General features: G+C 50.4%; 8 protein-coding genes across 8 annotated transcripts; 5 read left to right on the plus strand and 3 right to left on the minus strand.

Annotated features, from left to right (window-relative positions):
* The first annotated feature begins 134 nt into the window (after window positions 1-134).
* PV10_06053 (uncharacterized protein) lies at window positions 135-1625 on the plus strand. Its single transcript, XM_016370802.1, has 2 exons — window positions 135-594; window positions 675-1625. The coding sequence occupies exons 1-2, from the start codon at window positions 323-325 to the stop codon at window positions 1600-1602; spliced, it is 1200 nt and encodes a 399-aa protein (XP_016223095.1). The 5' UTR covers window positions 135-322; the 3' UTR covers window positions 1603-1625.
* PV10_06054 (uncharacterized protein) lies at window positions 840-2882 on the minus strand. The gene has a single exon (XM_016370803.1). The coding sequence runs from the start codon at window positions 2482-2484 to the stop codon at window positions 1654-1656; it is 831 nt and encodes a 276-aa protein (XP_016223096.1). The 5' UTR covers window positions 2485-2882; the 3' UTR covers window positions 840-1653.
* A 593-nt stretch (window positions 2883-3475) lies between these two features.
* PV10_06055 (uncharacterized protein) lies at window positions 3476-6631 on the plus strand. Its single transcript, XM_016370804.1, has one exon. The coding sequence runs from the start codon at window positions 3930-3932 to the stop codon at window positions 6405-6407; it is 2478 nt and encodes an 825-aa protein (XP_016223097.1). The 5' UTR covers window positions 3476-3929; the 3' UTR covers window positions 6408-6631.
* Window positions 6632-6900: 269 nt separating this feature from the next.
* PV10_06056 (uncharacterized protein) lies at window positions 6901-8697 on the plus strand. The gene has a single exon (XM_016370805.1). It carries the CDS (start codon window positions 7136-7138, stop codon window positions 8513-8515), a length of 1380 nt encoding a protein of 459 aa, XP_016223098.1. The 5' UTR covers window positions 6901-7135; the 3' UTR covers window positions 8516-8697.
* Window positions 8561-10312, minus strand: PV10_06057 (uncharacterized protein). Its single transcript, XM_016370806.1, has 6 exons — window positions 10115-10312; window positions 10031-10059; window positions 9962-9976; window positions 9878-9902; window positions 9402-9723; window positions 8561-9339 (listed from the first exon to the last, which is right to left on the minus strand). The coding sequence occupies exons 1-6, from the start codon at window positions 10141-10143 to the stop codon at window positions 8644-8646; spliced, it is 1116 nt and encodes a 371-aa protein (XP_016223099.1). The 5' UTR covers window positions 10144-10312; the 3' UTR covers window positions 8561-8643.
* A 249-nt stretch (window positions 10313-10561) lies between these two features.
* Window positions 10562-15332, plus strand: PV10_06058 (uncharacterized protein). Its single transcript, XM_016370807.1, has 2 exons — window positions 10562-11003; window positions 11065-15332. Exons 1-2 carry the CDS (start codon window positions 10776-10778, stop codon window positions 15253-15255), a joined length of 4419 nt encoding a protein of 1472 aa, XP_016223100.1. The 5' UTR covers window positions 10562-10775; the 3' UTR covers window positions 15256-15332.
* A 183-nt stretch (window positions 15333-15515) lies between these two features.
* Window positions 15516-18186, plus strand: PV10_06059 (uncharacterized protein). The gene has a single exon (XM_016370808.1). The coding sequence runs from the start codon at window positions 15642-15644 to the stop codon at window positions 18042-18044; it is 2403 nt and encodes an 800-aa protein (XP_016223101.1). The 5' UTR covers window positions 15516-15641; the 3' UTR covers window positions 18045-18186.
* Window positions 18187-18330: 144 nt separating this feature from the next.
* PV10_06060 (uncharacterized protein) lies at window positions 18331-19745 on the minus strand. Its single transcript, XM_016370809.1, has one exon. It carries the CDS (start codon window positions 19691-19693, stop codon window positions 18407-18409), a length of 1287 nt encoding a protein of 428 aa, XP_016223102.1. The 5' UTR covers window positions 19694-19745; the 3' UTR covers window positions 18331-18406.
* Between the last annotated feature and the right edge of the window lie 79 nt (window positions 19746-19824).

A 19824-nucleotide genomic window follows, 5' to 3' on the forward strand; every position in this document is an offset into this window, starting at 1 on the left:
TGGCAGGTGCAAGGTGCAGGGTGGGAGCGGGAAGGAGCCACCTGGAGGGTCCATGTCCAGGCTTGGGTCTTGGCACGTCTCTTCTCCTCCCTCCTCCTCATACTTCACATCTCATGTCAAGTCGACTTTGTGCGCTCATCCGTGTGAGGTCTCAAAGACAGCCAGCCAGTCCATTCGTTCACCAAAGACGTCACATCAATCAATATCCATTGCCGGTTCGGTTGAGCTGTCGATCAGCCCGGTTCAGGACTTGACTCCATTGGCAATCCTACCATAAGATGAGCAAGCATCTCCAGGCAATGACAGCTCTCTTCAATCTGTAATGGCGAATGGGACAGCACCTCCCAATACAGCGCCGCAATTCCCAACACACAATGCGCCGAGGGTATGGCTGTTGACATCCGGCGAGTCGCCAATTGGGATTTCCATCGCACGTCAAGTCCTCGAACATGGCGACTATGTCGTGTCCGGCATTCTCCAGGCTGAGTTTGAGAACGACGGTGCGCGGAGTCAGGAGTTCAAGAGTTTCCTCGCCGATGTGGGAAGTCACGTTGGGTGGAAGGAGCGTCTAAAGGTCGTGGCCTTGGATATCACGTAAGTCTACTAGCAGCGCGGTAGCCATGCTGACTGTGTGCTTGACCAAACAAGACGAAACTAATTGCTGTCGTCGATAGAAACGTGGCACAATGTCAAGCAGCTGTCGCCGCGGCCATTCATACATTTCGAAAAGTCGATATTTTATTCTGTTGCACAAACGAGACGGTGATTGGCACTGTGGAAGAACTCGCCGCGACCCGTCGTACCCTGACCCTAGTCAGAGACCAATTCGAAAAGAACTTCTTCGGTCCCATGCACATCATCAGAGCCGTCATTCCACAGATGAGGTCTCAGATGAACGGTCATATCATTGTGCTTACCGGAATTACGGGTCACCTGGGCACCCCTGGATTGAGTATGTACTGTGCTTCCAATTGGGCACTAGAAGGCTTCTGTGATAGCATCGCTTATGAGATCGCACCGTTCAATGTCAAATTGACCATTGTCCAACCCAGTGTCGAGATTGGCGTCTTGACCAACAGAATTACATCGGCTCCTCCAATGAAGGAATACACGAGGGAGTTTGGGCACAGTGCCCCAATGTTCCGCGGAATCCTTGACGGCCTACTAAACCGACTACCAGGCATCCGGGCTGAGTATCCTCCTCCACCAGATTTGGAGATGACATCCCCTTCGTCAGAGGCCGAGAGGCAAAGTGGACCTTACCTACTGAGCCGGAACGAAGTGACCAGCTTAATCCCACCGTTGAGTCCAGCGCATACCGAAATGCTCGTGGCTGAAACCGTACATGCGCTGACGGCAATCGGTGGGCACGAAAACCCACCTGCGCGACACATTGTTGGGGTCGAGGGGATCAACAGCGTCAAGGAAAAGCTCAAGACGGTCAGCGAAGAGCTAGAAGAATTTGTCGAGACGAGCTTATCTGCGGATATCAATAAACAGACGGGAGCGGCAGCTCGTCGATCGAGCTATGGGGACTCGGACGTCAAGGATGTTGACAGCGAATTATTTGACAGTAATCTTGACCTACAGTTTGAGACATAAAGAATTCAATCATGCGAAATCTGTGGATCTCTCACTGTATCGCCTTCTGCTTTAGTGACGGTCCTTGTGATGGCTGCGACGGGAATGGGGTGATCTGCTCCTTCGACCATCCCGCGCCCTATAAGAATCACGTCGATCCGGGGCTGGAGATGTTGAACGGTGCTTGCGTCTTTCTCGGCCGTCCGGTGATGCTCTGTGTCGGTGATCTCTGTGTGGTCTCCTCCTATGGCTATCCTCGTGCCGCTCATCGTCCCGGGGTCGTCTTCTGTGTTCACGATCTCGGCCATGGTCTCGATGTCGGTGGCGTTCTCGACTTGCGCTTCGACTTGAACGTCTGTCATCTCTGTGTCTCCGCTTGTACTCTTTCAGTGCATACTGCAGCTCCTTATCATCTTGTGGGTTATCAGTACCCTGAATTCGATCAGTCACCGGACCTGCTCCAGACGCAGTAGAAGCGTGACCATATCCCACACCCCTCGAAGGGACAGGGTCTTGTCCGTCTGCAGCCTCCTTCAACAATTTCCCTACTTCTCGTTGAGTCCCTAGTTGTTCCATATTGGGATTATTTCGTTCTGGGACCGGCAGACCGAGTGCTCTGGCTAGTGCATCTTCCTCTACTTCTTTAACTTTTCGAATCTCTTCCTTTCTCTCACGAGCAGCCCTCGCCGCAGGATCTTCCTGAGATTCTCCATCGACTTTATTGTCCCTATCGCCCTTTGCATACCAGTTCAAATCGCGACCTTTTTGCCAGCGGCCGACTGGGGCCATAAGGGAATGACCCAGGTAATTTTCGCGGTGGGACGAGGTTTGAACGTCAGACCATTGGAAATCGCCACGGCCACCCCGAGAACCTTCCTTGCGAACTGTGGCTAGGAGATCCATGTCGAAAGAAGGTCAGGATAACGAGGAAAGAAGAGGGGAAGGGAAAAGAGGCTCTGGATATTGGTGTGATGTGTGATGTGTTCTGTAACACGAGGATGGCAAGCCTCGGCGCGTGCAGGAATTGTAGGCCTCGTTCGTAAGGTCGATGCAGGACGGTGAAAAGGGTTAGAATGAAATGGCACAGAGGGTCGTGCAGGTGACAGGTCTGCAGGATGATGACAAAATGGAGTGAAAGGACAGGACACGTCCAAGTCGGACTCGCAGTCCTGGACAAAAAGTACAATTTAGACGCAACTGATCAGGTTAGATTGCCGACTTGGACAGAAAAATGCAATCGTTGGCGGCGGTGACATTGGTTGGGATTGAGATGACGGGTACCTGAAAGTGCCCGAGTTTTGAGGAAGAGAGATATGTAGAAAAGATGATGTCTGATCTGGATCTTTTGTCCTCTTTTTCCTTTACTCAACTCAGGATGGAGTTGCAAAGTGGCTTGCAGGTGGACCGTTCGCAGGGCTTAAGCCTGTAAATTTCAGCCAGTTAAGCTCGTTATACTTGGAGGGGCTGACGTGCCCCGTAGCGGCAACAACGTGCCCACAGAATGCTGCGTGTACAGCATGTACAGTGCCTATCGTACCCTAAGCGCAGGGAAGTTCATAACTAAACGGGTATGCTTGCAGCCTGAGCCTCACCCTTGTGTCCTGCAAGTGTTCATCCCCTCGAAGCGCCCGGAGATCATTATGTGCGGGGCCGATAGGGGGCACTTGCGGGCTCTCGGGCTCATTGAATTTGATAAGTTAGATGGTTGCCCGCATAAAAACTAGGCCGATCGGGGCGCAGACCGCCCATTAGATAATTAAATCAGCCCCTGTGCCCCTCCTCCCCTCCAAGTGACACACCTGGCCTTGGCATGGTTCTTCCGCGATTATCAACCAACATCAACGTCAACATGCCATCCTCGCTTTCTCATGTTGCACAACACCAGGTTCATTGAGTCAGATCCTCAGTACATCCTGGCTGGTTCATCCTCATCCCTGACCTGCAGACAACTACACCTGTCGGTGATACAATTCCGGTGCGCCCCAATGATATAACTTGCAGCCTCGAATGTCAGATAAGTCGTCAACACCCATCTGTTGCAGACGGTGGTCTACGATCAGCTGTTAGACCTCGACCAAGACTAATGTCATACTGGTCTTATCAGTTCGGCTAACCTAAACTCTTACTGACCGTGGCGTCGACGACCAAAACCAGGCAAAGGAGCCAAGTCAGGCTGTCTTGAGAGCTCTCTCTATCAGTCCTTGCTCAGGCAGAGACAGACGCTATCATTGCATTTTGTCTCAACTGCCATCATGCCAGCTCCCACCTGAGGCCCCCAGGAGACCATTCTTCTTCCAGATTTGATACTGGTCAACCCCTGGCGTTTTCCATCGCTCGCCAGCTCCAATATGGAAATCGATCGTCGGACATTTGCTTCAGTCAAGATCGGCTTCCACAGCGTCGAAAATGGTCCTGACAGGTTCAAAAGGAATGAGCTGTATGATCCTCCGCCACATGCACTCTGGCGGAATAATCTCACCGCCCTTTCCCAACGACACAATCTCTATTTCGTCGCCTCACTGTCTTCTGTTCTCGTGTACAGACCTGAATTCCCATTCCAAACTCTTGGAAGGACACCTGAACTCGTCATTCCTCAAGCTCTTGCTAAAGCCGGCGCTAGGGGCTACATTGACCCTAATAATGCACACTCAATCAACCATTTGATGGTCGGAGATCTTGGTAGTCAAGAGATCTTACTACTTGCGACCGACTCGGGCAACATCGCAGCGTATTACACTCGCTCTATCCAAGATGCCATCCTCCGAAAGCCCTTTGCTTTTTCCACGACCGCTAGCAGTGATGTTCTAGGATTGCAACCTTTCTTCACTCATTGGGTTCATGAATCCGCTTGGGGCCTCTCCATTCACACGCAGGCTCGCCTGATTGCCGTGTCTGCTAACACCCCTTATCACATACCAGCAGACAATCCTTGTGCAACAATATGGGTGTTTGCTTTTGCACTGACTGAGCGTGACAGCGGCGATGAGGGCCTTGATGATGAATCGGATCCCCTCGAAAGCTCATCCGGTTCTGATTGGCACGATTGGGACCCTTCACGTGGTGTCGATGATCCCTCTCGCGACCGAAATTACAAAATAGTTCTCTCAGGGTTCGATGGTCATGACTCCAACATACCATGCGTGTCATTTGTGAACACCCTTCAAGATCCATACGGAAGATGGCTTCTGAGCACCGACATTGACGGGGCCACCAAAATATGGCATGTCTGGCGGGCAATCTGTCATCGTTCATGGGATTTGACTGAGAGAGGACCCCACCTAGGCTTACGTCGCCATCGTGAGGGTGGCTGGCTTGTAGCTGCACTGGATCCGGAGATGTTTGGCCTGGCCCAGAGTATGGAGGAGTTCTGTGGTCACTCGAGAGCGGCCCTGTGTTATGGTGCCACAGGGGAGAGCTATGATTTGACTAATATTGTCCGTTTGCGGACTCCCGGTCATAGTCATGCTCATCCTCTTTTGTACGAAGCCTCGGACGATTCAGATGATGGTCAAGACTGGGATGGGCCAAGCAACATGTGGTCCGATGACGAGACTGGGAACTCAGATGAGTCAGTCACTTCACAGCAGAGTCCGGTCCTACACTCCCAGCTTTTGTTTGACTCGACTTCGCAAGGACAAAGACCTACAACGTCTTCATCCTATGTCACCACTTTGGAGGACACCCCTTCATCGGAGGACATACTGCGAGATGAATCCGGGGCGAGTGATGCAGGTTCGGATCTTGATATTGACAGATCCGATCCTCACAATAACGAGTCGCCATTTTCTGTCTCTGTTGTGGTTGAGATCCCAGAAGTTCCCTCGACTGACCAGATGATGCTGGAAACAGAGCTTCATTACGACTCCAGCTCTGATGAAGATGAAGTCGAAGGCTCCTCCCTCGACCAGCAGAGCATCAGCTCCTTGTCCAGTCTCGCACAACGAACATATCAAGAGACAGAGGAACTGATTCAGTCAGGCTCTCCCACCCACTCCAAGACTTTGCCATCATCTGTACTACCACCCGAGATACCAAATTTTCCCATACTACACTGCAGTACGTCCAACCTGAGACTCTTCAATGGCCCAGACGCAGATAGAGCACACGTCTACTGCGCCAGCATCCTGACACAAGCCTTACCACCGGTACTAGAGGTACACCACTTTTCCCATTTCGATCGTCTCAACATGATCCAGTTCATTCCCCCCTTGGGAATTGTGGTGATCGCTTCTCAGATTGGACGATGTGCAATTTGTGTCCTGACTAGAAGTAAAAATGGCACTTTTGGGCTTCGAACGGACTGGACGTTGCCGACAAGGAAACAAGAGTCTCATAAGGTCCGACCCTTGAAACCATTGTTGGGAATTGCGGTGTCCCCTCTGCAAGGCCAGACCAGATCTGAGTACTCTGAGTCGTCGTCGGATGGAGAGAGTCACAGAGCATGGGGCACAGATGGGGTAGTTGATGGGGTAGACACTTCTTTTGATCCCACTGTCGTCGTCTTGAGAGACGATGCTTCTCAAATTCCCAGAGATGGCCGAGGAGCCGACGTTGAAAGCAGTCCTATGGATGCCGGGCAAGGGACGAAACGGAAGCGGTTCTCGTATGACCAACACGACCCTGTGTCATCAGGACAGCATCGAGAAATACGAGAATGGACTCTCCCACCACAAAGCAATCCCTGGAATGCGGCCGAGAACAGCACCAGGTATAGGCTGATGTTGACGTACAGCGACTTCACAGTTATCACTTATGAGTTATCACGCGGAGTTGAAAGAGGAGATGTCGCACAATGCCATGTTTCTACCATGGACTTGGTAGATTGATTTACTGCGGGATGAAGGGATTGATTGCAGGTTTTGGAAAAGGATAATGACAGTTCACGCGGCGAATTTGTGGCAGGGGTTCTGGTCTCTAGTAGATTTTGATACCCTCTGATGTTGTCCATTTGGACAACTGTATTCGAAGCTGTTTCTGAGTTTTGGAATTCCCTTAGCATCCTAGACAGATTATCTCAGTACAATACGATCTAGTGGTGATAGAGAGTAGGTCATTAGAATTGCTTGTTGTCTCGAATTGGTAACAATCGTCGCTCTTTGCCACCGTCATCTCATGGAGAGATATAATACATCATCCCCCTGATGAGAGATCTCACAAGTGATCCTAATTAAATAGCTTTGGAATGAACATCATATCTCTTTGCATCTGATCGGAGTTGAGCGTCACGTGTGGCCATTCAACATCAAATCTCCAACGTCGTCATCATCACCTCGAGAAGGATATTATTATATTCCCTCAACTATATCATCACCATTGGACCTCAGAATCGTGAAACCCTATCAATCATCAACACTAAGTCATAAAGATTGCCACCATAGCGATACTCCGGGTACCATTTCCAGCACCCACCCTCACCCTCACCCTCCCACTTCGAATCCCACTTCTACCTCATAGTCTCGTCCAAAGAAACAACGTCAAAGGACGACACCCAGCCCCAAATCATCTTAAGCCATCTTTTTCACCCAACATACCACACCCCAACCCCATTCACATCATGCCAACATCATCCTCACCACCATCGCCAGAAAAGAAATCCATCGTCATCGTCGGCGGAGGCATCATCGGCAGCACCACAGCCTATTACCTGACCCGCCACCCGCAATACGACCCAACCCGCCACCAAATCACACTTCTTGAAGCCACGGGAATCGCTTCCGGAGCATCAGGCAAAGCCGGCGGCCTGTTAGCACTATGGGCATACCCCTCGTGTCTAGTACCGTTGAGTTTCCGACTCCATGAAGAATTAGCTGCCGAACACGGCGGCGAAACGCGATGGGGATATCGAAGGGTTGGCGTCGGTAGTGTGGATCTTGTGGGGAGGAAGCTTGGGAGGTCTTCGTCAGGGAAGAAGGGCAAAGTGAGCAATGGAAATGGTCAAGGCGGGGATATTCGAGGCATTCACCGTGCGGATGTTGCGAGTGATGGAAATGTCGAGATGAAAGATTCCAATGATGACGCTCATGTCTCGCTACAGAAGAGGAGTGCCGATTCCTACGCCCGTCTACGCAAGATGGGACTTCCGGACGATTTAGACTGGGTTCATGAAGACACAGTTCGTGGATACGAGGCTATGGGCGGGCCTGAAGATACCGCGCAGGTCCATCCATATCAGTTCACCACGAGTATGGCAGAGTTGGCCGCCGAGAAGGGCGTCGATATCGTGTTAGGGTCAGTGACCAAGATCGCTGCTGATCCCAGTGGTGGTGGTGGACATCGCGTCACATATACACCTAAGAAGGACTCGAAAACCCCAGACTCTTCTTCCTCCTCTTCAGAACAAACCATCTCAGCAACCGATGTCATCGTCACCGCCGGCCCCTGGACCAACACCATCCTCCCACAAGCCCCCATCTCCGCCCTCCGCGCTCACAGCGTAACCATCCGGCCCACTCGACCAGTATCCGCATATTGTCTCTTCACATCCCTACAACTTCCCAAAAACTTCCACACAGGAGGACATTCCTCGCCTTCGATCGTCACACCCGAAATCTACGCCCGACCCAATAACGAACTCTACGCCTGCGGCGAAGGCGACCATTTAGTTAAACTACCCAAATCAACCGCCGACGTCGAGGTCGATGATTCTCGATGTCAGGATATAGTCGATTATTGTGCGAGTTTCTCGGACGAGATGCGTGATGGAGAGGTTTTGGTGAGACAGGCTTGTTATTTGCCTCAGGTCGAGAGTGCGGTTGTGGCGGGACCGTTGGTTGGTCCGACGTCGATGAAGGGGGTTTGGGTTGCGGCGGGGCATACGTGTTGGGGAATTCAGAATGGACCGGCGACGGGGAAGATTATGAGTGAGTTTGTCTTTGACGGGAAGTGTGAGAGTGCGAAGGTGGCGAGTTTGGATCCCAGGAAGGCGATGAAATGAATTTGATGGTGGTATTAGAAGAGAAAGAGAGAGAGAGAGAGAGAGGAAACAGTGAGGGTTATAAGATTCATGATAATCCATGTCATGATCATACTCATCTTCATTTCATGTCTCAAGCAACAACCTCCTCATGCCTTCCAAGCACTAACCACCTGAACCACATCCTCATCCGCAACAACATGACCCAACCCAACCCTCTGAGGGATATGTTTCGAACTCGCCCCCCAGACCAAAGCATACTTGAACGTATCCTTCAATGTCCGATGAATCTGATCACACACATCTTCAATCGTACTATTACTCCTCACAATCAACGCCTCTCCAAAATCCGGCTCTATGCCCTGTCGTTTCGTATAAATCCGCATCAACCTCAATTCTTGCCAACACCTCTCCACCACATCTTGAATCCCCAGATCCATTTCACACGACATGACCACCGTATTCGGTTCACGCGCCAATTCATCCAGGAATTCAACCGATATCGAATCGATCTTGTTGTATACGTACAAACAATTAATGTATTTTCGATGGTCTTTCATGATGACGTCGATGAAGTCGTCGACAGTGGCGTTTTCGTCGCGGACTAGAACTTCGCAATTGAGGATTTTGTAGTCGCGGAGAATGTTGTACAGCATTTTCTCGTCGAGGTTTTTGGGTGGTGACTGGAAGGTTATTTTCATGCCGCCGGCTTTTTTGGCTTTGAGGTAGATATTGGGGGGTTGCCGGTTGAGACGGATGCCGACGGCTTCGAGTTCAGCTTCGAGAAGAGCACGTTGTTCCGCACGTTTGGTCGCGTCGAGGACCATGAGGATTAGGTCTGAGGTCTAGTAGAGAGAAGACGATGTTAGGGATCTAAGGAGAAATAGATGAGTCTGTCTCGACCTACCTTGGCCGCACTGATGACTTGACGTCCTCTTCCTTTGCCTTCTGAGGCGCCTTCGATGATTCCAGGCAAGTCCAGGATTTGAATCTCTGCGCCTCCATACTCGAGAACACCGGGAATCGCTGTCAGTGTTGTGAATGAATATGCCGCAACTTCTGATTTGGTCTTTGTGATCTTGGATAGAAATGTCGATTTTCCCACTGAGGGGAATCCAACCAGGGCGATTCTGGCATCTCCAGATTTCGAGACATCGAACCCTGCACCGCCGCCTGATCCGGCGCCAGGACCAGGTTCCAAGAGTTGTGCTCGGAGACGTGCCAATTTTCTATTCCATTGAGTCAGTCTGGAGCACTAAGACGTTGAGATGGACTTGGTCAAAGTCGGGACGGGGCCCCAGTCACGTGGGTATTGCTGCAGCCACGCAAAGACTGTTCGTGGAAGGAAATATGGAACCATGCAGCGTCACAATGCAGACTCACCCTTTTAACAGACCAAGATGATATTCTGATGAATTGCGGTTAGTTTGTGTGACAGCGTAGCCAATATCCCAAGAACGAACGAACCTGTGGCTTTGTTTTCTGCATATCGTCAGTCAGCGCGGATCCAACATTCACATACGACTAGTCACTCACTTTGAGTACGAGCCATTTCGGCCTCGATCCTAAATCCATGTTAGACTCAACTGGAGGGCTTGGGCACAGTCATGTCGAGCATACTCCTTGATCTTTTCCGTAATGTTCACCATCTTGACGGTTCAGGCCTGAGCCTGTGACCTCGAGGTAGTGTGCGTCACAAAGAGTTGTCTCAGGCGATGCCCTTGATCTTCTCACAAGGGCCTGAATTCTTGTCACACCTCTCACTCTTCACGGTGTTCACTGAGAAATTGTCTCAGATCAACGACGATTACAGCAGAGATCAGTGTAGTTTGATCTGTGAGAATTATTCGTTTAGTCAGACTCTCAGTAAAATCGTCATATACACTAGACAGCTGTGATAATGGTGACGATCTTGTGATATCGGACTCGTCAGACACATCGAATTAGTCAGAAGGCGGTTTGATACTATCGGAAACTCATTTATCCGCGCCGAACGCTTGGCCCTCCTGACACTCCCCGCCTTGTATGAATCACAGGATTTTCCTATATATCTTGTCCTTTGCATCCCTTCTTTCTCGACAACTCCCCAGTATATATACAAAAATCACCAATATGGGTGGTGCGGCTTTGGACTAGGTGGCCGCGGCATTGCTGCGGTCTACCTCTGTGAATTGAACTCCAGCACGGAGTTCAATGCCAAGAAGTCCAGCACATCACCAGCAGAGACGCGCTGCGGGCTGGAAGTCCTCCTGGTCGATCTGGTCTCGACTTCTCCTTCACAATGCCAAAACAGAAGAGAGCCAAGGCAGCGATGCCACCATCAGCACCAGCGATGCCACCTCAACAGGCTCCGGGCGCAATGCCAGAGCCATCGTTTGGTCGATCCCATCGGGGCTTGGAGGAAGAAATCATCGAGTATCCGGAGGTTCAACGCAACGAAGCATTAGCAACAAAGGCCATCTATCCTGATGAGTTTGAGAGAATCCACGGGCGCAAGAACGCTTGGCAGGTGAGATCTAATCTTCAAAACTGCGATAAATGACATTTTTGATCTGATCTGATCTTTCCAGACTCGAGAGAATCTTGCTTTCCAGGTCCGGGTGGGACCTTTGGAGGATAAGGACTATTTTGTCAAGTTGATCTTTGAATTTCCACCCGATTATCCCAAAGTCCTGCCAAAGATCCAGGTCGTGACTGTCCAACCAGCAGATGTTGATTTGGCCAAGCAAGTTCAACACATCATCGCCACGTATCCGGCACAACACTTGGGCCACGAGATCGTCTTCGAGGTCAACCAGGCTATCATGGATATGCTTGAACAGTTCATCTCTGCAAAGGCCAAAGCCAAAGTCGACTTCAGCCTCGAACAAGAGCGAGCAGCAAGAGAGGCGAGGGAAAGAAAACAGGTCCAAGAACAAGAGGAGAGGACACGTAAGCGACAAGACGAGGAAGCTGAAAAGCAAGAGCAAGTCCTCGCCTCTCAAGTCGCCAGTGAGAAACAACGGCGACAGAAATCCACCTTGTATCGGAAGACCACGGGCGATGACAATGCCCAATTCTACGACGTCCCCGAAGAGCCTGTCAGATTTGACCAATCGATGATCTGCAAAGACGTCGAGACCGACACTCCTTTCAAATTCAAATCAGTGGCAGGAAGGACCGTTCTGTTGAAGAGAAAAGACAAAAAGGTCACCATCGTGGCTCCTCGTGTTGATATCGATGCCGTCCAAGCACCACGTCTCCTCTTGAAAGACATCTACCTCCCCGAGTCAATTGCCCATAAAGCTGATATGCAGAAGTGGATGGAAGAGATCGAACAATTGCTTGAATCGTCCAAAGAGCATCATCATCAGAACGTTGTCGACATTCTCAACTACAAGATCGAGCATGTCAACTTGGATGACGGCTCAACCCAATGGAATTTGGCCATATTGTCCGAATACGCCAACAAAGGCTGTTTGCACGATCTGCTGGAGCTTTCTGGACCTCTCAACTCCAACAAGATCCGTTCTTGGACACGCCAATTGGTTGATGCCCTGATGTTCTTTGACCAGCAAGGTTACGTCCACCCAGCTGTCCATGCGGCTAATGTCCTCATATTCATGTCTCGAAGTGGAGGGATCACTGTCAAACTGTCGGATGGATACGGGACCAAACTGCGCGATCTGGTCAACAAAGCTCGTGACCCCCCTGCGCCAAAGACTACATCTCTTCTCTGGCTTGCACCTGAATTGAACGGGACTGTTCCAACTCGAACCAACAAGACATGCATTTGGGATCTGGGAAAAGTCATTGTGCAAATGGCTCTTGGTAATGATTACCAGAAATACTACACTTCTCCGATCCAGGTCCTCGAAGGGACAGATCTTGAAGATAGTGCTGAGAGTCTATTGGAAAGTGTATTCCAACACAATCCCGCCAAACGACCAACTGCGTTTGAGTTGTCACACCGCGACTTCTTCAGAAAGACACATGAAGCAATCTTCAGCAGAGACTCCCCCAATCTTCCAGGAACGCCCTCGCGCCAGAGACGTCAGAGCAACAAGACTGACTCCAAGTACCACAATGAGTGGGAGGAGCTTGACACTCTCGGCAAAGGTGGTTTTGGCAGGGTCGTTCGTGCAAGACAGAAATTGGATGGACAATTTTACGCCGTCAAGATCGTTGAAAGCACATCGAAGCAAGCGTTGAATGACATTGTTGGAGAGGTCACTCTCCTTGCCAAGTTGAACCATCCATACATTGTGAGATACTACACTTCTTGGATTGAGAATGAGGATGATCAACCTGTGCGAATGTCTACAAAGGCCAAGAAGACTCAAGCGCTCCCAGATCTATCAAGACGACAAGCCATGCCACTGAGCATAGGTCATGATTTCATGGAGCCTTCTGTGTATCGCAACCAGGGTCTCGAATACAGCGACTCCAGCGGTGGCATGTTTGGGTATCAAGATCCGCCATCCATTAACGATGAAGATGGTTGGGACAACGAGGACGATCTCGGCAGTGATCCTGAACCTGCCACAGGTGAAGACATGACCTCGACGGACCCCCCCACCGATGATCCATTCGAAAGAGACATTACATCAACTGACGCATCCCCATCGGTCGAGACGAATCCTTTGGCTCGATCCATGCACCCTTTCCGTCCTCCAACGCCACCGATGATTGAAAAATCGACACTGTACATTCAGATGGAGCTTTGTGACAAGCGCACATTGTTCAATCGAATTCACGAAGGTCTCAGCGGTGACCCTGACATGGTATGGCGCTTATTTCGACGCATCCTCGAAGGTCTTGCACATGTTCATAGTATCGGCGTGGTGCACAGAGATCTGAAACCAGCCAACATCTTTTTGGACTCGCACGACAATCCCAAGCTTGGTGATTTTGGACTTGCAACCACAGGGCAAGCGCTGTCAAAAGCAATGCAATCAGAAGGAGGAATGACAATTACACGGTCCACTGGGGTTGGTACCAAGGGCTACACTGCGCCCGAGCTCTTCCATCATGGCAACAAATACGACGCAAGAGCTGACATGTACTCGTTGGGCATCATCTTCTTTGAGATGAACTATCCTTTCAGTTCTGACATGGAGCGATCAGTATTGTTGGAGAATTTGAGAAAGCCAATCCCTACTCTACCACCATTCTTCAACGATGATTTGTACCGAAAACAGGGCGAAATTATCCTCCGTCTAGTTCAGCACAAGGTGAAACAACGACCTCAAGCTGCGGAGCTACTTGCCAGCGACTTGATCCCAGAACCTCTTGAGGATGAAAAGTTTCAACGATACATTGACCGAGTGGCGGCTGATGATCCAGCACAGTACCAAGCCTGGGTCAACAAACTCTTTGCTCATCCAAACACAACAGTATCCAATCTGGCGTGGGAAGACAAGACTGCCAAACAAGTCACAATTGGAGAGTCTCTGCTTCGAGTCCATATGAGCGAGCAGTTGCGGGAGATCTTCCGACGACATGGTGCTATTGAAGTCAGCCGACAAGGCGTCTTCCCCAAGGCTGAATTCTATCCTAATCCAGCTACATTCCTAGACCCATCGGGTCTTGTGGTGCAACTACCATCGGATTTGACTCTTCCGCTTGCAAGGACGCTGGGACAAACTCGCTGCTCTTACAGCAAGATCTACTGTTTTGGAGATGTCTACCGAGCAACATCCCCTGGTCAGGAGGCAAAACAGGTCCCAGAAGTTGACTTTGACTTCATCTCACACAATGCATTGGACCTAAACATCAAGGAAGCGGAAGTCATCAAAGTACTTGACGAGATCTTACACGAGATCCCAGCATTGGCACTTCGCTCATGGACGATATATTTGAACCATGGGGATTTACTCGACCTGATTCTGAATTTCTGTCGCATCAGAAAAGACAGTTATTCGAAAGTCAAACAAGCGCTGTCACATCTCAACGTCGGACCAACGACATGGAAAGAACTTCGCGAACAACTTCGTGGTGCGGCTCTCAACATTCCCGAGACATGTGTGACCGATCTTTCACGGTTCAATTTCGACGGCCCCATCGACCATGTGCGGTACAAACTCACCAAAATCTTTGGTGAAAGCGAACATTTCAGTCGAGCAATTCCTCAATTGACGCGACTTGATGAATTAATGTCCCTAACGAAGAAAATGAACATTCAGAGCGAGATCCGCGTGGCACCACTAAGCAACAACTCCGAGCAACTGTACAAAGGCAGTCTACTCTTGCAATGCATCGACAACAGCTCCAAGAAAGTCATCGCCGTTGGAGGTAGATACGACGCCTTGATCCAAGAATATCAATCCAAACATGATCGAGGATCTACCCGCGGCGTTGGATTCCGACTGAACGTCTCTGAGGTTATTTTCCACATGCGGAGTCAAGTTCAGAACATTGTGGGAGGATCAAGATCTTCGCTCAAATCTGCGGCCGTTGATCCTCGTGCAGCAGCCATGCTGACTCGCTGCGACATTCTGGTCACTAGCTTCGATCCCACCACCTTGCGGACGACTTGTGTGGAGATTGTATCGTCTCTCTGGGCGGCAGGTCTTAGTGCAGAGTTGTCAGAGGAATCTCGTTCTTTGGAAGAACTTGAGATGGCATGCAAGGACAATGTTGGGTATTGGGTGGTAATTGTCCGCAGCGGAGTTGGTGAGCGTGGTTTGAAAGTGAGGAGTCCTTCAAAGGAAGAAGATGAAGTCAAGCCAGGTGAATTGGTCAATTTTTTGCAGACTCGGCGGAATTTTCGACGCAAGTAGATAGGGTGTCTACGGATAGATGGAAATAATGATGTTCATAGAGCCAAGATGGTGATAATCGAATTGTTTTGTAGCAATGGTAGAGGACTATCTTCATCTTCATCTTCAGCCTCGTCCTCGTCGAACCTGGTTGCATGTACCAGGTGTACAGTCCACCCTATATTTTTATATACGGCAGAGTACTCGTAATCTCAATGCTGCCCCTTTGTGACGTCTGCGCTTTCGTTCCTCATCTTCTCCCGCAACTGCAACTCCAACTCCAACTCCAAACTGCGAAACGAGGCCACATGTGCTTCTAAATTTGGTGTTTCGATGCGTTGATATGCCGCACCACCAGACATAAACCACCCACCGTCATTCATTTCCTGGTGAGACTCACTACAGTCATGTCACCATCATCGAGGGGCACAATGTCCCTCACCACCCTCATTACCACCTTGCTGTCACTCACTCTCCTCTCCCTCCATCCTACCTCCGCCGCCGCCGATTCGAGTTCAAACGACACCTTTTTATGGGGACCCTACAGACCCAACGTATACTTCGGAGTCAAGCCTAGACTACACAAGAGTCTGACTACCGGTCTTCTATGGGCCAATGTCGACAATTATGCTGCGGCACAGAACAATTTCCGCTATACATGTGAGCAGAACGAGGGAATGGCCGGCTATGGCTGGGAGGAATATGATGCTCGCAATGGTGGTCGTCAGGTCATCCATGACACGGGAAACCAAATCGATTTGACCATTGACTTTATCAAGTTTCCCGGCGGCCAGAATGGTGGAAGCTGGGGTGCAAGAATTAAAGGTGTGCCTCGAGAAGATGCATCTCCTTCGATTGTCACCACTTTGGTCTTCTACGCCAGTATGGAGGGGCTTGGTGAATTGGGATTCTCGTCTGAAGAGCCGGACTCGGATGGCGTGGTCACCATGCATGGTTCGACTGTCGAGTTGGGCGACTTTGATCTTACATTCACCGACCCGAAAGAGAACTCGTTGCCATATAAAACCCATCCGTCATGGGACAGCAAGCCTTTGGACCGGCCTTTGATGTCCAGTATGAACATTCCTGCCGAAGCTATGTGGCAGGCGAAGAATGTTTTGTTTGCCAACATGAAACGAGGCATTGATGCTTATGTTCAAGAATACGGCCAGGAGAACATGCCACCACCATGGCAATCATTCACCATTGCCCAGAATCCTGGGCCAGGCAATTTCCACATGGTCCAGAAAATCTATGTTGGCGCCTTTGAGTTCGATGTTCTCTTCAACTCAGCTTCTGGACCGAAAGTGACATCAGAATCCCAGACCAAGGCTATTGCTGAGACAAAGACCGCCTTCAAGTCAAAGTTTAACAAGATCTTTGCACCTCTTGCACCTTTCACGAAATCAAAGTTCACGGCTCTGTCCGAGTCATTGTTTTCAAACCTCTTTGGTGGAATTGGATACTTTTACGGCGACTCGCTTGTGGACAGGTCCTACGCTGCTGAATATGACGAGGACAATGAAGGCTTCTGGGAGGAGGCTGCTGAAGCAAGATCACGAGCTCAAATCCAGCCTGATGAGCCTGCCGAACTCTTCACCAGTGTACCATCACGACCATTTTTCCCTCGGGGGTTTCTATGGGACGAGGGTTTCCACCTAATTCCAATCGTCGAGTGGGATATCGACATTACCTTAGAAATCGTCAAATCGTGGTTTCGGTTGATGGACGCTGATGGCTGGATTGCTCGAGAACAGATCCTTGGACCAGAGGCTCGAAGCAAAGTTCCCCCGGAGTTCCAAGTCCAATACCCTCATTACGCCAATCCACCCACCTTGTTCCTGATTATCGATACACTCATCGACAAGCTCAACTCTGGATCACTCTCAGCCACGGAAGCTGCCCATGTCAGAACAGACCTGCAGACCCTGTACCCACTTCTCAAACGACAATATCACTGGTTCCGCAAGACGCAATTCGGCGACATCAAATCCTACGACCGCGAAGCATTTTCATCCAAAGAAGCATACCGCTGGCGAGGACGCACGCCTCAACACATCCTCACTTCAGGTCTAGACGACTATCCTCGCGCCCAGCCACCCCACCCTGGCGAATTACACACGGATTTGATCTCATGGGTTGGACTGATGGCATCGACCCTTTCACGACTCGCCCCTCTCGTTCCCGAAGCAGAAGACGACGTCGCCGACTTCACCAGCCAACATAAAGCCATCATCCGCAACATCGACGACCTGCACTGGTCAGCCACGGAGAAGATGTACTGCGACGCCACAATCGACGACTACGAAGACAGCATCCACGTCTGTCACAAAGGCTACATCAGTCTCTTCCCATTCATGACCGGTCTCCTCCCTCCAACCCACCCGAACCTCCCACACATCCTGTCATTGATCTCCTCACCCACTGAACTCTGGTCACCATACGGAATCCGATCTCTCGCCAAATCCGACCCCTTGTACGGCACGGCTGAGAATTATTGGCGGTCGCCAATCTGGGTCAACATGAACTATCTGATCCTGAAGAATTTATTAGCTCTCGCCCAGTCGAACGATACTCCTAAAGCGGTCAAAACTCAGGCTACTTCCATTTACGTCGAGTTACGCCGTAACCTCGTTGATAATGTCTACCGTCAATGGGAGCAGACGGGTTTCGCTTGGGAACAATATAATCCGGAATCTGGTGCTGGTCAACGAACTCAGCATTTTACGGGCTGGACGAGTCTGGTCGTGGTGATTATGCGTATGCCGGATTTGAGTGCAAATGTGGGGATCAAACATGGAGAGTTGTAGAAATCTCTCTCTGGTTTGGTTTGGTTTGGTTTGGTTCGGTTTGGTTGACCTCGCTGGGCGAGGAGAGAGAGGGTTTATTGGGGGAAAAGAAATCCTAGATTTGAAAGAAAGACATGATGGTAGGTAGTAGATACAAAAAGATGAAAAGAAAAGTTCAAAAGCCAATGTCATGTTTTTTGGTTAGATTTGACTTCAAGAAGAAACGAACTCTGAACTCTGATATACACAGTCCACGCATTTCAACGACTGACTACTTAGACTGGATATTACCAGGTAGTTCATCATGTCTTTTTAATTCCACCCACTGTGGTTCCAAGATTAGATATCTTGAAGTCGATCGACTAAATCTATCAAGTACTCGTCTAATCACTGTCATCATCACTGCCATATCCGACCAACGGGCCAGCAGATACCGGTGCTGACCTTGCAGCCTGAGTCGACGAATTTGCCGAATATCCCTTCAACGCAGCAAGCGTCGACGAAGAAAGAATCCCATTTCCTTGCTGCGTCGTGGCGGCGGTGGTTGAATCCTCCACAGGGAGGACCGAGTTCTGTGCCGCCTGCATCTCATGATTCCCATCCTCCAACAGCGCCCTCTCATCATTCCTCTGCGCTTCATACTCCAACTGTTTCTGCTGATTGAACCAAATCGCCTCTGGAGCCTCATAGCCTTCCAAACCATACCCACTTTCCAACTTCCTCTGCTCTTTCTCCTCCTTCGATTCCCTCCCTTCAATCTGTCTGACCGTCCTGGCGCCCAAGGCCTTCCTCACCGCTTCGGCCGCTTGCTCTTCAATCCTCGCCGCCTCTCTCTTCGCACTCAACGGATTAGGATCCACCGTTGCCCAACGAACATTCAGAATCTCATTATTATCCAACGCCTGATGCGCCATGGCTTCTTTCGCAAACTGTGAATTCGCTTCATTCACATACGTGACAAAGGCCACGCCTCTCCCCGTCAAAACCCTCGTGCGTTCGATTTCCCCCCACTCCTGAAAATGTCTCGCCACTACTTCTTCGATATCGTCCGTGACGTGAATCCGGCCCACGTACAACGTCCGGTTTTGACGCGTGAAACTCCCCACACCACCCATATCGTCGCGGTAATCCGAATGTTTGTCTCGTCCGAAACAGTCGACGTTGGGATTGAAAATGTCGAATGTCCCCGGTAAGCGGTGCAGGTATTGACATTCATGGCCCTTGGGACAGATTCCGCGGGCGAAGAAGAGACAGAAGAATGAACCGGGGGTTTTGTCGGCCGCGGTCCATCCGCTGTCGTTGCGGATGTTGCAGCGTGATACGGCCGCGGTTTTGGATAGCGCGGCGTCTTCACGGTCGCCGCCACTCCATTTGTTGTACCAGATGTTGAAGATGGTGCCGGTTTGCGGTGGGGGTTCGGATTTTAAGGTCGAGGCGTCGACTTGAGGACGTGCGGGTCGGCGTTTGCGGCGGATGAGTTTGGTTTTTTTCGTGGGGGGTTCTGAAGAGGTGAGGGAAGTCTCGTTGGTGGTGGTATTGGTGAGGGCGGTTGAGGTTGAGGAGGGTTCGGTGGCGGATTGGTCATTTTGGTCGAGAGGAGAGGCGGAGCGTTTGCGACTGGGTGAACCAGGTGTGGTAAAGGATGTGCGAGCTTGTACTACTTCTGCCATTTTGGCGATGTGGGAGGGGAGCGAGGTTGTTGGAAGTAGTGGTAGAGTGGTAGTGAGGAAAGAGGATTTCTTCAAGTTCGATGTCATGGAAAGTTGAAAATGCGTTTCTGCGACAAATCTGCGGCCAAGCG

The sequence above is a fragment of the Exophiala mesophila genome, assembly GCF_000836275.1.
Source record: "Exophiala mesophila strain CBS 40295 unplaced genomic scaffold supercont1.4, whole genome shotgun sequence".
NCBI lineage: Eukaryota > Fungi > Ascomycota > Eurotiomycetes > Chaetothyriales > Herpotrichiellaceae > Exophiala > Exophiala mesophila.